We start from the raw sequence: 13,617 nt of genomic DNA on the forward strand, positions 1-13,617 counted from the left end.
GAGGCCATGAGCACGTGGAGAGGCAGAAAGCCAGAGCTGGGGACCAGGCCTGTACCTTGCCTTGTTTCTCTTCTGTAGGAAACAAGTCCTGAATTAGGAAGCTTGGGGCAGGGCTACTAGGACCTTCTCTCAGGAGGGATGGGAACTCCCACCCTCTGCTTGCCTAACAGACACCTGCACAAGGGCCATGGAGGAGAAGAGAGTTGGGACAGTAAGAGGAAGCTAGTTCCACCCTCTACCCAAAAGGTACCTGTCCCTCAGGGAAACCACCTTTGAACCTTCCACTCCCACCCCCGACACTGGAGCTAGTAGCTCTCTGAAACACACCACAGAGAAACGGAGGCTTGTGTTTTATTCAAGGCTTGTCAGCCTCCCTCCTTCCCCCTGCGGGTGAGGTAGGAGGGATAGGGTTGGGGGAGGGAACAGGGGCTAGGAAGGGGCAGACTGCAGCTGCCCTTTGTAGACATATTCCAGTGCAGTGGCAATGGTGCGCATGTCCAGCTCGATGCTCCGAGCCCAGTTCTCCACATCCCCAATTTCCTGGGAAGGGGGAGAGGAGGTGGGAGCCCAGGAATCAGAATGGGTAGAGTATGGCTTCCAGTCTGGGGAATACGTTTTATTCATCTCCTGGAAAAGGCTTTACTTGGACCCACCAACTGCTTTTCTTTCTTTCGCTACGTTTTCTGACACTGGGGCTATAGATGGGGTTTCTGGGACCACCCTACTTCCTCCTTAACCTAAACCTGAGGTAACCTGACTGGAGGCAGCCAATGGGGGCCCAGGATTGGGGTGGTGAGGTAGGGAGTATGGCCCACCTTGAGTGCCTGGTTGAAGTTCTCCACCATTCCGATCCACTGGCCTGTCTGCTTGGCAAATTGGGCAGCCTGGACCTGTAGGGTCTTCACCTCATGGTCCAGCTTTCTCTGGTTCATGTAGGCCTGGGCCACACTGGGGGGTTGGAGGAGGGAGGAGATCAGCTCACCCAGCTAGTTGGGGGTGGTCTCCGGGACTAATATTCCATTGCAGCAGTGGGAGTTCAGCCAAGAATCAGGGCTCATAATTTTGGCCATTTTTGGATGTGATGCAAATGACTACCAGTACATGCAAATAAACCCAGCTCCTTCCTTTCACTCCCAGGATTCCCAGGAGAGCCAAGCTCGGAGCTGACTAGAAACATACCAGCTCCAAACCCCAAAAAGGAGTTCCTGCAGCTGAGTGGGGGAAGGGAGGGAAAACCTGGGGTGATATCCCTGAGGAAAAAGCTGGGAGGGAAAAAGGGGCATGGAAAAACTGGGAAAATCCAGCAGGAGGAACACATCTGGCAGTGATTGGAAGCCTAGGGATCTATGCAAGAAGTTGGAGAGGGAAATTGGGCCCCTCCCTGAAGCCGGGTTAGGATGGGAGCACAAACCCCCTCCCCAGGAACCCTGGGTCAAAAGAGGGTATCCCAGGGGTTTCTTCTCGGCTCTCAGTTGCTCTCCCAAGCCTTCGCTTTCGCCCACACAGATCAAGGAACACACACACACACACACACACACACACACACACACACACACACACGCTCTCCCTCCCTTCTGCCTTAGGCACTAGTTTTTCTTTTCAATCAAGGTATGGGCTGTGGTTACCATTACTACCATGGGGTTGGTGTCCCCAACCTTCTGCCAGGGTTTTTTGCCCTCCCCAACCCCTACAATAATTGTTCTCCTTTATTGGCTGTTGAATTTTTCACTTCCCACCCCAAAGCTCTAGTCAGCCAGGAGATTCCACATCCGGTGCCCCCACCCACTGGAATGTGTGGGGGCTGGAGCAGGGAAGGGGTTGGTGGGGGCTGAGGGAGTGGGCAGGACACCTGACAGGGGCCAAGATAGACTGAGCCTTTGTTTTCCTTTCCGGGGAATGAGAGGAGCCGTGGGCAGCAACACAAAACCCTTTCTAATCTGGCTTTGGCTTAGCTGCCCTCTAAGCTGAAAGTGGGGTGGCATCTAGCAAAGGAAAAGAAGAGGGAAAGGCCTGGGCCAATCTCACAAATGATGGGCACAGCAGAGCCCAGGAGGTGCCAATGTGGGAGGGAGGAAATGGGAGGGCAGACCCTGTTCCTTCTTTTTGGGAGACAGCTGGGTCACTGTCAAGGGTCGGGTAGGAACTGAAACAGACTCCCCTGAGAATTCCTGAACTTCTGGTTTTCCCCATTGACCACCTGCTTCTATATTCACACTGAGTAAAGAGAGCTGCCTGGAGAGAAGGGAGATCAGAGGCCCCAGCCACAACTTTCTTTCTCTCAACCTTCCCCCAAGATGAGTAACAAAGATGACCCCAGCCCCTGCATGGCTCACTTGGATGACTCAGTCTCTGGATTCACACCGAGCTGTTCTACTTGACCTGGGGTGGAAGGTACCATACTGCCTTTCTTCCAATAGGCAGACTAGCAAATCATCATCTCTGCACGCTTCTGGGTCACTTAGGGTCAAGAGACAATGTTCTTTGCTTTTTCCCAAGTCTTTGGCTGTTACTGGCATTCTCATTTAGGGCTGGGGCAGGGTGTGGTCCCTGGAGACCCAGTAGGAAGGTAAGAGACAGCCTGGCTCTGCCATAGCTCCTGGAACAGGTTCTATTCTCACCACCACCAGCTGTGCCATCTCTTTCCTGCCAGCTGCTCCCCAGGCTTGCCAGAGGGTGGGAGGCAGAGGAGAGGGTGGTAAGCTGTAATGAAGGAGGGTGCTCTCCCTCCTGCTGAAGTGACAGCTGGACTTGGAAGGGTGAAGGGAGGTGGGCAGATAGCATCAAGTTGTAAATGCCAGGCAAGTTAACGTGGGGAAGGGGAAATCTGGCTGCTTCTCTAACCACGGCAGCTGTTCCTCCCTTGCCCAGTGCTAGGACTCAGAGTTGACTCAAGTTGCTCTACAAAGAGCTGGGAGGGGCGGGGTAGGATAGGGGAATTAGTGGAACATCCCACCCCTTCAACAGCTATTTGAGGGCCAGACTGGCCAGTGCCTAAACTTGGGCGGGGTGGGGAAGGAGGAAACTGATGTTGATAAGAGGTCCATACCCCACATTGAGGTGATCCACCAAAGCTTCTGTCAGGCAGGTCGCTGCAGTGATAGCCTCTCGCCTCCTCTTTTCTGGGGAGAGGGGGACAAGGAATTGGAGGGGAGACTTGGTTTTTTGAGGGGTAGTGTTAAAGGTTCCCTACCCATCCATTACTATTCTGCTAGTTGCCGAAATTTCTTAACTAATCTCTGAATGCCGGAGCTGAAAAGGACCTTGCAAAACATAGCGCAACCTCTTTCATTTTAGAGATGAGGAAACTGGTACCCTGGGAGGGAAATGGACTCACTCAGGGACGCCAGGAAGTCAGCGGCAGCGCCCAGGACTCCTGACTCCCAGGCACTCTTTCTCCACTACTTGGCCGCAGAATCGGTAACTCCGAGATTTCCAGCCCGGACTCAGGAAACAAGTGCCCCACCTCCGTTCCGGTGGTTTCAGGCCTCCAAGAAGCCCATCTCTGGGGGGTTCCCCACACCCTCCTCCCTCCAGAGTCGCTCCTTCCCGCCGCCAGGACGAGAGGCTCCCAGGGCCAATAGGCAGGGCGCTCCGGGGCAGGGGCGGGGCTAAGGTGCGGCAGGTCGGGGATTGGGGGCGTTGCCGAGGGGACCGGAGTATTGCCCAAGGGACCGCAGCCAGTTGGCAAGGGAAAGGAGTTTTAAAAAAAGCCTCTCTGAAATTCCCTCTCCCCCATGCCCGTTGCCCGCTAGCTGGCGTCCTTCCCTGGATATGGGTAGTTACTCGAGATCCAGGCTCCGGGCTGAAGCTAGGCCGCGGCCGAAGAGAAAACGGCCGACAGGATATTTGGCTCACCCTGCAGCTCCTTGCGTTCATTCTGCTTGGCCTGGTGTTCTTTTAGGAGGCGGGACAGCATGGTCACGTCGGGCTGGGGGCTGGGTACGCCGGGCCCCCTCCGGCTCCGGAAGCTGGAACGCTCACCTCGGCTCCCCGGGGCCATGTCACGTGACCGCTGTGTCACGTGAGGTTGGGAACCGCCCTCTTGAGACGTTGGGTGAAGATCTTGGCGGGGAAGAGAGGTAGAGGGTTGCGGAGGGCAGGTGAAGTGTTCTTTATTGGGAGCTTAGTTTTTGGTGAGTGTTGGAAGAAGTATTTTCTAATACTTATATTGCCAAGCCAGTTTTTAACATTTCCTGTGGATCTCAGGCTTCGAGGGCTGGTGGTGTCAGGCCGTCTATCACCGTTTAATTGAGGGAGCAGAAGCTCCCTGGCATCATTTAAATTATTCTCCTTCCCTCTCCTCACCTCCTGGCAGTGCTAGCTGGTTCTCAGTTGATTCCCAGTTCCTTCCCTCAAGGAGAGAATGCTTTCCTGTCTCTCCCAACCCTCTTTCTTCTCACTACCCTACTGAAGTCTCTCAGCTCTGGGTGATCATTGTAGAGAAGCATTTTAGGCACTTCAGACAGCCTCCTAGGGAGCTTGGCTAACTTGGCGGGCTGTGTGAATGTAGAATTTCATCTCTGTCCTTTTGTGGTCAGGAATGCGAACCCATTTCAGTGTTAGCAGAAGCGTAAGTGCTGTGCCAAAGTAAAAAGTAATTTATATAAGGCCTCTGTGAACTAAAAAGAAATGCTTCCGGGATTAGCTCCAGCGAGAACAATTATAAACATCATGAGCATATTCTTGCTACTGGTACAATCTCTCTCGGTGCACCTTGCACTAACATGTTGGGTGACTTTGGGCAAGTTGCTCACCATTCTAGGTTCTAGTTTTCTCTTTAGTAAAACTAGGAGAAGGGATTGGATTAAATCGGTGGTTCTCAACCCTGGCTAAGCATTAGAATCTAAACATTAGAATCACAGAAATCACAAGGCTTATAAAAATGCCGTGATTAGCCGGGTGCGGTGGCTCACGCCCGTAATCCCAGCACTTTGGGAGGCCGAGGCGGGCGGATCACGAGGTCAGGAGTTCGAGACCAGGCTGACCAACATGGTGAAACCTTGTATCTACTAAAAATACAAAATTTAGCCAGGCGTAGTGGCGCAAGCCTGTAATCCCAGCTACTCAGGAGCCTGAGGCAGGAGAATCGCTTGAACCTGGGAGGCAGAGGTTGCAGTGAGCAGAGATCACGCCACTGAACTCCAGCCTGGGCGACAGAGTGGGACTCTGTCTCAAAAAAAAAAAAAAAAAAAAAAAAAGCCTTGATTCCAGACTAATTAAATAGAATCTAAGGAGTGAAGACCAAACATCACTATATATATGTATGTATATATACGTATATATGTGTATATATGTATGTATACGTATATATGTGTATATATGTATTATACGTATATATGTGTATATATATATGTATATATAAAATTATTATTATTTTTGAGACAGAGTCTCGCTCTGTCGCCTAGGCTGGAGTGCAGTGGCGTGATCTCAGCTGACTGCAACCTCCACCTCCCAGGTTCAAGCGATTCTCCTGCCTCAGCCTCCTGAGTAGCTGGGATTACAGGCATGTGCCACCACACCTGACTAATTTTTGTATTTTTAGTAGAGATGGCATTTCACCGTGTTGGTTAGACTGGTCTTGAACTCCTGACCTCAGGTAATCTGCCCGCCTCGGCCTCCCAAAGTGCTGGGATTACAGGTGTGAGCCACCGTGCCTGGCCTTATCAGTATATTTTAAAAGCTGTTCTGGTGATTCTAATGTGTATCCAGGGTTGAAACTCACTGGGCTAAACCATATCTAAAACTATTTCCAGCTTTGGCATTCTCTCATTTTGTGATTCATTGGCATAGTTGAAGTTGACGTCATTATATTTACTTGCAGGGGGAGGAGAAATGGGTGCTGATTGCGTTAGAAGAAAACATTCTTGAATTTTCTGAGTAAGATTTGAGAATTACTGATCAATGATTCATTCAACTATTTGCAGAATAGCATCCCAAATCCTGGGAGATGTGCAACTGTCAAAGGATTAGTGAGGAGAAGCACATGAAATGCTTAAGTGGCAGCATAAAGCAAAACATTTTAAGTGCCAAAATAAAAATTCTAATAAAAACGTTAGATACTGTGTGTATGTGTCTAAATTATATGTGTACTGTATCTTCTTTCTAAACATTTCTTAGTACTCATCATAGTCAAGCACTTTACATGTATGTATTCATTTAATCCCTAGAACAGTTCTGTGAAATATTATTACGAGTATCCCAAATTTGCAGATGAAGAATCTGAGGTACAAGGCAGTTAAGTAATAGAGTTCATTAGTGGTAGAGCTAGGATACAAATCCAGGCTATCTGACTCCAGAGCCTGAGTCTTACTGCTGTATACTGCATAAAACCACAGTTGAGACCCCAGGAGGGTAGACCCAGAGCACTTTTCTGGGAATCTCTCTGTCTCTAATCATTATGCCCCTCTAGCTTGCTGGGCATGAGCTGTAGAGAATCCTGGCAGGGGAGGAGTGTTTGGGAAGAGGCTCTGCTCCAGAGAAGGGCTAATCAATAGAAGTGGGAAGAGTGAGAGCATCACAGAGCAGCCTGGCTCTGTCCTCCCCACTCTCTGGCTCCAGCTTCCAACTGCAGTGAGCAAGCAAAATAGAGGCAGATTGGAAATGCCTGGTGCCTCACCTCCAGAGCTGTGGGGCCTGGAAGAGAAGGACATGGGTTGGAAGTGTCAAGATAATGGTGACATGGGATAAGTGAAACAGAGGGTGAGGGCTAATGGGGGTTAGTGTTGGGGGGGTCTCAAAAGTGAGTCTAAATGTTAAGATTAGGCCGACTCAGGGAGAGTGTCAGGCCCATCCTGTATTACCCTCACCCTTCTTGGCACAACTGCCTGACATTTTCACAATCGGTGTAGAGACTGCCAGGATTCTGCAGACATTAGCCTCTCCCTCCTCTCCCACACACTGGCTGTTCCTTTGCCCTAGAGCTGAGCAGAGGACATGGGGTATCTGTATCTAGTGTCCCCATCTGATCTCTCTAGGGTTATCCTCCATCTGTTCTTTTTCTGGGCCTTTATTGTTCACTGTCTAACCTTAGTTTCTGCTGCAGTTGAAGCTCAGCTTCACTTGTCCTTGGTAGAGATGGACACAAGTCGCATACATATCTATCTGGAGAATGACTCTTGAAATTTGAAGTCTCTTTCTGCTCACCTCTCCTTACAATTTCCTACTCAGATTATTTTCCCTTGGACTGAATGAATGCAACTCCACACTCCTTTCTTCACTCATTTCCCTCTTCTTTTGAGGTCTCTTTCGGAGTTAGCTTTAATTAGCAAGCTCCAAACTGACTGGCTGGGCCAAACAGGGCTGGAAGCTGCTGAGTTGTTAGGGGTTGGATGAGGGCTGAGGGAGGACACAGAGTGAGTAGACAAGGCTTCACATACTGGGAAATCTGGCTGGGCTTCAAGAGAGGGGGTTGGTGGTGGTGTGGCTAAGTTCCAAATGTTGGCCTGAAGCCAGTGCTCAAAGAAAGGGGGCCCTCAAGACAGTCCAAATGGCTCCCTTTGGTAAGTGACCTCCCAGTCCTTCTCAAGTGTTAAGGGTTTCTTTTGGATCGTCAAAGACCGGAGCGGTCAAGCTGTTTCCCCACTGAATTCCCTCAATCACATTTATATTCTTTTCCTCCCAGCCACTCCCATGGTTCAAGCTTTGACTACAACCAGAATTCAGAGGCAGGCAGAAGGATTCCAGTGCTGGAGAGGTGAGTGAAGTAAAAAAGTTCTCACGGTGTGCGTGTTGGGACGGAAAAGCCTGACCCTGGGACATAAGCTCCAAGGCTCTGTTGCCAGATGAGGTGGAGGGAGAAGTTAGCCCTGAAGTGTGTGTTCTGGAAGTGTTTGCTTGTAAGCTAGAGACAACAGTTGCAAAAAGTGTGATTTGAGGGAGCTGAAAAATACTGATCTCAAAGGGGGGAAGAAGATGTTGAAAAGGGAAGGAGCTGGAGAAAGCCTCAGCTTCCACTCATACAAAAGCTAAAGGGCTAAAATCTTGGCTGGATCTGGACATTTCTCAACGTCTAAAATTTTGGAAATTTTTATAAAGATTATTAATCTTTCATTTTTAAATTTAATTTATTTAAAAATTTCAGTTTCTCAGTCATACTAGCCACATTTCTTTTTCTTTTTCTTTTTTTTTGAGACAGAGTCTCACTCTGTTGCCCAGGCTGAAGTACAGTGTATTAATCTATTCCATGGAGTGGAGTGGATAATCTATTCCATGGATTATCATTTTACTTTGTTAGTGGTATCCTTAGAAGCACAAAATTTTTAATTTTTTTTTTTTTTTGAGGCAGAGTCTCACTGTGTCCCCCAGGCTGGAGTGCAGTGGTGCTATCTCTGCTCACTGCAGGCTCCGCCTTCTGGGTTCAAGCGATTCTTGTGCCTCAGCTTCCTGAGTAGCTGGGATTACAGGTGTGTACCACCACGCCCAGCTGATTTTTGTATTTTTAGTAGAGATGGGTTTTTGTCATATTGGCCAGGCTGGTCTCAAACTCCTGACCTCAAGTGATCCACCTCCCTCCCTCCCAAAGTGCTGGGATTACCATGTCTGGCTTGGAAATTATTTTGAAATAATTATAGATCAGAGGAAGTTGTAAAAATAGCACATGAAGTCTTGTGTACCTTTCACTCAGTTTCCCCTAATGGTGATATCTTATGTAACTGTAGCATAAAATCAAAACCAAAAAGTTGATATTGGTACAGTATTGTTAACTGGCCTGCAGACCTCACTCAGTTTTCACCATTTTTTACATGCATTTATTTTTTTGTTTGTAGTTCTGTGCAGTTTTATATCATGTATAGATTTGGATAATCACCACCACAATCAAGATACAAAACCCATCACCACAAAGGAACCCCCTTGTGCTATTCCTTTATGTTTGTGCCCACCCCCCTCCATCCTTGTCCCCTGGCAGCCAGTAATCTGGTCTTCATTTCTATAGTTTTGTCATTTTGAGAATGGTATGCGAGTGGAATAATACAGTTTCAGCATTTTTTGTTTGGAGACAGGGTCTCACTCTATCACCCAGGCTGGAGTGCAGTGGCAAGATCATGGCTCACTGCAGCCTTCACCTCCTGGGCTCAAGTGACGCTCCCGCCTAGCCTCCTGAGTAGCTGGGACCACAGATTTGGCTAACTTTTGTATTTTTTGTAGAGATGGGGGTCTCCCTATGTTGCCCAGGCTGGTCTCCAACTCCTGGGCTGAAGTGATCCTCCTGCCTTGGCCTCTCAAAGTGCTGGGATTGCAGGCATGAGCCACTGTGCCCAGCTCAGCATTAATTTTTAATTTAACTAATTCCTAAGCTCTTGACTGAAATACAAGAAGTTCTCTAACAGTTTATTTATTTTAATATTGAGCTTACCCCATTCTCTGGATCCTTCTAGTTTCTTTTTTTTTTCTTTTTTTCTGACGTGGAGTCTCTGTCACCCAGGCTGGAGTGCAGTGGTGCCATCTCAGCTCACTGCAACCAGTTTAAGTGATTCTTGTGCCTCAGTCTCTGGAGTAGCTGGGATTACAGGTACCCGCCACCACACCCGGCTAATTTTTGTATTTTTAGTAGAGACAGGGTTTCACCGTGTTGGTCCGGCTGGTCTTGAACTTCTGATCTCAGGTGATCTGCCTGCTTCGGCCTCCCAAAGTGCTGGGATTATAGGCGTGAGCCACCGCGCCCGGCCCCCTCTAGTTTCTTAATTTCCCTCTTCACCTACGATATTATCTTCCACTCCAACATTCTGGTCTCATTTCTCCTTGAGAGAAATCTACATGTCTAAATTTACTAGGCTGGTCTAGCGCGCTCTTGTGTGTTCCCCTCCCTCCTTTGCCCCTCTATTTATAGCCAGGCTAATTTTGGGTGAACTCTCTCTCTCTTCTTTCCTGATCTTTCCTCCTGTGGTGGTGAGGTGACTTCTCAAATATTTGGAGAGAGGAGGTCAGAAGCAGATTCTTGGCATCTGATTTCAGCCCTGGATCACAGAAGCCAGTGGAGTGGGAATGGAGACAGGCAGAAGCTGCAGGTGCCGATAGGAGGCAGCTTGGGCTCTAAAGGCATTTTGAGCTGGGTCGGGGGCGGGGGAACCTGGGCAGGGAGTCAGTAGTCCCAGTTCTGTCCTAATTTTGCAATTCTGCATTCCCATGTCAGCTCTTCTGTACTGTCTGGGGCTCTGAGATATTAAAAAGGATGGGGAGGGCATGGTGAAAGTAGAATCCTGGTGCCAGCCCTGCTGACAGCATATGTATTTCCTTATAGTACCTGTTTAGAGATGTGTTAGTGCTCTGGAGGGGATAGCCACAGGTGTAGTATTGGAAAACAGAGGGCCAGACTTCCAAATGTCTGTTAACTTATCCAAGGCAAAGACTGTCCCAGGGCAGCAGAGTAAGAACCCACTTTTTTTTTGTTTTCAAAGAAGTATAATCCTGAACAATGAAGTAGGAAAGACAAAGAGAACACAGGAAGAGGAAGGAGGTAGGACACTTATTGGAACTTTTAAGAAAGGGAAGGAGAAGAAAGAATCGTAAGAATATGATAGCGTTTGAAGGGCAGAGACAACACTAGAAACATTGAGAAATACTCTGAGAAAGATTCCAAGTGTGGCAGAGACAAGAATGATGACAAAATAGAATTTGGGATGAGACAAAATCAGATAGTGAGAGAGAGAAGGGAAGATGGACAGATGTATATTCACAAGACCAACACCAGTAAGCAAGGGGAGTAGGAAGGGGAAGTGGGAGCATTCGAGGTTCCCATTATGCCAAATTATTTCCTGTCTCTCCTTCTGGCCCCATTTCTGTATCGGAGTTATAAATAGCAGAGAGTTGGAAAGTGTCCCCCCACCCCCTTGCCTCTGTCCCAGCCTGAGGGAAAGGGAGAGGAAGAGGGACAGGCCAATGGGTCCCTGTGGAGATCCCATCTCAGCCCCACCCAGGTCCTGCTGAGCCAGCCCAGGACTCTGCCCCCTCCCATCCCCTTTCATGGATAGGAAATGTGCAGTCCTGGGAAGGGTCTGGTACCTGGGGACACCCTTTACATCCCTCTGCCTCTTGGGTCCAGTCTCTTTCATCTTTGCCTTCTTTGACACCCACTCCCCTCCCCACTGCTTAATTTCCTCTTCCTGTAATCATCCCCAGTCGTTTTCTTTTCTCCCTTCATTCCATCCCTTGTCAATTAATCTCTTGCCCTTCTTTCTTCCTCTCTATTCCTTTCCTTTTTCCATTTCTCCATTTGCTCCCCGTATCTCCCGAGTTTCTCTCTCTCTTCTTGCCTCTTTTTCTCTGTTCCCTTGAATCCTGACGATGTGGCCAGCACTGCTGTGGTCATTGCCGGGCTGGGGGCGGGGGATGGGATAGGATGGGGGAGGGCAGCGGTCTGATCCCAACAGCAGAAAGAGTGCTCTATGTGACCATGGGGGAACAGGGAGCACTAAGATGCCACGCTGCACCCAGGCCCAGGACGGCTCCCCTTTCATTTCCTCTCTATCTGCACATCTCTCTTCCCAGGTTGTCTTTTAGCGTCTTCCCAACTTCTCATCTCTTACCCTCCTTCCTCTGTTTCAGCCCCTCTCTTTCTATCTGTACTTCTCTCCCTCCGCATTCCAAGGCGCCGCCTCCACCACTCCCGGGGTGGGGATGGGGTGCGGGGAGAAGGGGAGGAGAGCGCCGCGCAGGGGCGGAGCCGGAGACGGTGCTGGGCTTGGGGGGCGTGGTGGTGGGGGGTCAGCAAGGCTAGTTTCCACCCCAGCCACCAGCCTGGGCATCCCCTTGGAGACGGGCTTGGGTCTCCACCTGCCGCGGGAGCGAGGGGCGGGGCCGGAGGCGGGGCCTGGGTGGCGTCCCCGGGAGAGGAGGCGGGAGCCGGAGTGGACGCCGGAGCTGCGGCTGCTGTAGTTGTCCTAGCCGGTGCTGGGGCGGCGGGGTGGCGGAGCGGAGCGGCGGGCGGGAGGGAGGGCTGGCGGGGCGAACGACTGGGAGACGTCTGAAAGACCAACGAGACTTCGGAGACCAGAGACGCGCCTGGAGGGACCTGGGGCTTGGGGCGTGCGAGAGTTCCCTTGCATTCGCTGGGAGCGCGCGCAGGGATCGTCCCATGGCCGGGGCTCGGAGCCGCGACCCTTGGGGGGCCTCCGGGATTTGCTACCTTTTTGGCTCCCTGCTCGTCGAACTGCTCTTCTCACGGGCTGTCGCCTTCAATCTGGACGTGATGGGTGCCTTGCGCAAGGAGGGCGAGCCAGGCAGCCTCTTCGGCTTCTCTGTGGCCCTGCACCGGCAGTTGCAGCCCCGACCCCAGAGCTGGTGAGTCACCGCACCCGCCCAGAGTCGCCATGCCCGAGCCACAGATCGTCCCCCTCCCCACTCTGTGGGCCACCTCATTTCTGTTTTCTAGCCCCACCAAGACCTAGACTGCCCACAGACATCCCACAACCCAACCTGGAGCCTTGCCTCATCTGGCTTGCGTCTGAAGCTGCACTTCCCGGCCCTGAGACCCAGTATTTTGCTTTAGGGATGAGTTGGAAAGCAAGGTTCTTGTCTTGGCAGCGAACCATCTTCTTCTGGGCCTTTCCCCCAACTTGCATCCTTGATCCAGCCCCAGGGCCTCTGGCTCCCCTGCTTCTTCCAAGGGCTGAATTCCCCAAGGGAGGGAGACTGTCTGTCTCTGCTTAGAATGGGAGGAGATGGAAAGGACATAGAAGTTGAGGGTGCCATGAGAGGGATGCATGCAGGGCAGACTCCAGAAATAACTTCCTGCTAGAGCATTGCCATGGATGGAATGAGGGCAGCAGGGCACTGGAAGGCCAGGAGAGAGCTTCCACTTCTGTGGCTTAAGACCACGGGAAGATTGGGAGAGGATCTGCAGGTCTGCCAACCTGCAGTAGGTGGCTTGGTGATAGAGAGTGGCAGCAAACTGAACCCTCAAAGTACTAGTAGCAGTAGTAGCCGCAGCAGCTGTAGCAGTGAGAGAGATCCAGGAAGGATGCTGGCCAGGCTGCTCCCCTTCCTCCTCCTTAGCAAATTTCCAACTCCAGGAATCTCAGCAGCTGGGAAAGGCCAGGAGGAGTAAGGGGTGGAGGACAATTCTAATTCTTTCTAATCAGTTCAGGACCCATGGGAGATGGATATACTTTTGTGAGGGGCCTGTGACTGGTCATGTTGCCTGTATCCTTGGCTCTTGCTACATGTCTGATTGTAAAAAGGGAGGCCAGAGGTGAAGAAAGCTTCTCACCTGCTCCTGCTAGGGGGCTTTTCTCTCTTCAACCAGTGCCTAAGCCACATTAAGTATCCATTACTGGGATCAATGCTGTCCACTGGGACTGTCTTCTGCCTCTGCTATCGGTCTGGGGGCAGGGGGCAGGGACAAGAGCTCATTTCTCCTCACTTGCTTGGGGAGTGGGGGCCTAGCTCTAATCTTTCTTCTTCCATTATCCCTATCATCTGGTAGCAGGGTCGGTGGTCCCCAAAACTTTGGGAGAGATAGAAAGCAACGGACTTCATCTCCTCTTCTCTTTACCATCTGCTTCCTCATTCACCTTTGCTCCCTCCCTCCCTTCCTCCCTCCTTCTCCATCTGTCAGAGTTCGAGGACTGGAGGCCTTTTTAGGACATGCTGAACTCTCTAAGCTATTTCCAGGCAAATTCT

At 50.5% G+C, this 13,617-nt stretch overlaps 2 protein-coding genes across 26 annotated transcripts in view; one reads left to right on the forward strand and one right to left on the reverse strand.

The window, feature by feature from the left end:
- Nucleotides 1-335: 335 nt before the first annotated feature.
- On the reverse strand, nt 336-4,026 carry BLOC1S1 (biogenesis of lysosomal organelles complex 1 subunit 1). The gene is made up of 4 exons (XM_509120.8): nt 3,856-4,026; nt 3,047-3,119; nt 816-948; nt 336-540 (listed from the first exon to the last, which is right to left on the reverse strand). The coding sequence occupies exons 1-4, from the start codon at nt 3,998-4,000 to the stop codon at nt 430-432; spliced, it is 462 nt and encodes a 153-aa protein (XP_509120.1). The 5' UTR covers nt 4,001-4,026; the 3' UTR covers nt 336-429.
- The window catches only part of ITGA7 (integrin subunit alpha 7), a 31,256-nt gene continuing 21,637 nt past the window's right edge, over nt 3,999-13,617 (forward strand). For 4 of the 25 annotated variants that reach the window (XM_063786649.1, XM_054663220.2, XM_063786643.1 and 1 more), the window contains exons 1-2: nt 4,017-4,100; nt 7,622-7,693. Coding sequence is in view for 7 of the 25 variants with exons in the window: in XM_009425181.5 (XP_009423456.3) it covers nt 12,071-12,276 (206 nt within the window). In the remaining 18 variants the exon portion in view is untranslated. Of the gene's footprint in view, nt 4,134-7,347; nt 7,500-7,613; nt 7,694-11,843; nt 12,277-13,617 lie in introns of those variants that run through there. The other 21 variants (XM_009425181.5, XM_003313608.7, XM_003313607.6 and 18 more) reach the window with 16 other exon arrangements.

The sequence above is a fragment of the Pan troglodytes genome, chromosome 10, assembly GCF_028858775.2.
Source record: "Pan troglodytes isolate AG18354 chromosome 10, NHGRI_mPanTro3-v2.0_pri, whole genome shotgun sequence".
Classification (NCBI taxonomy): Eukaryota; Metazoa; Chordata; class Mammalia; order Primates; family Hominidae; genus Pan; species Pan troglodytes.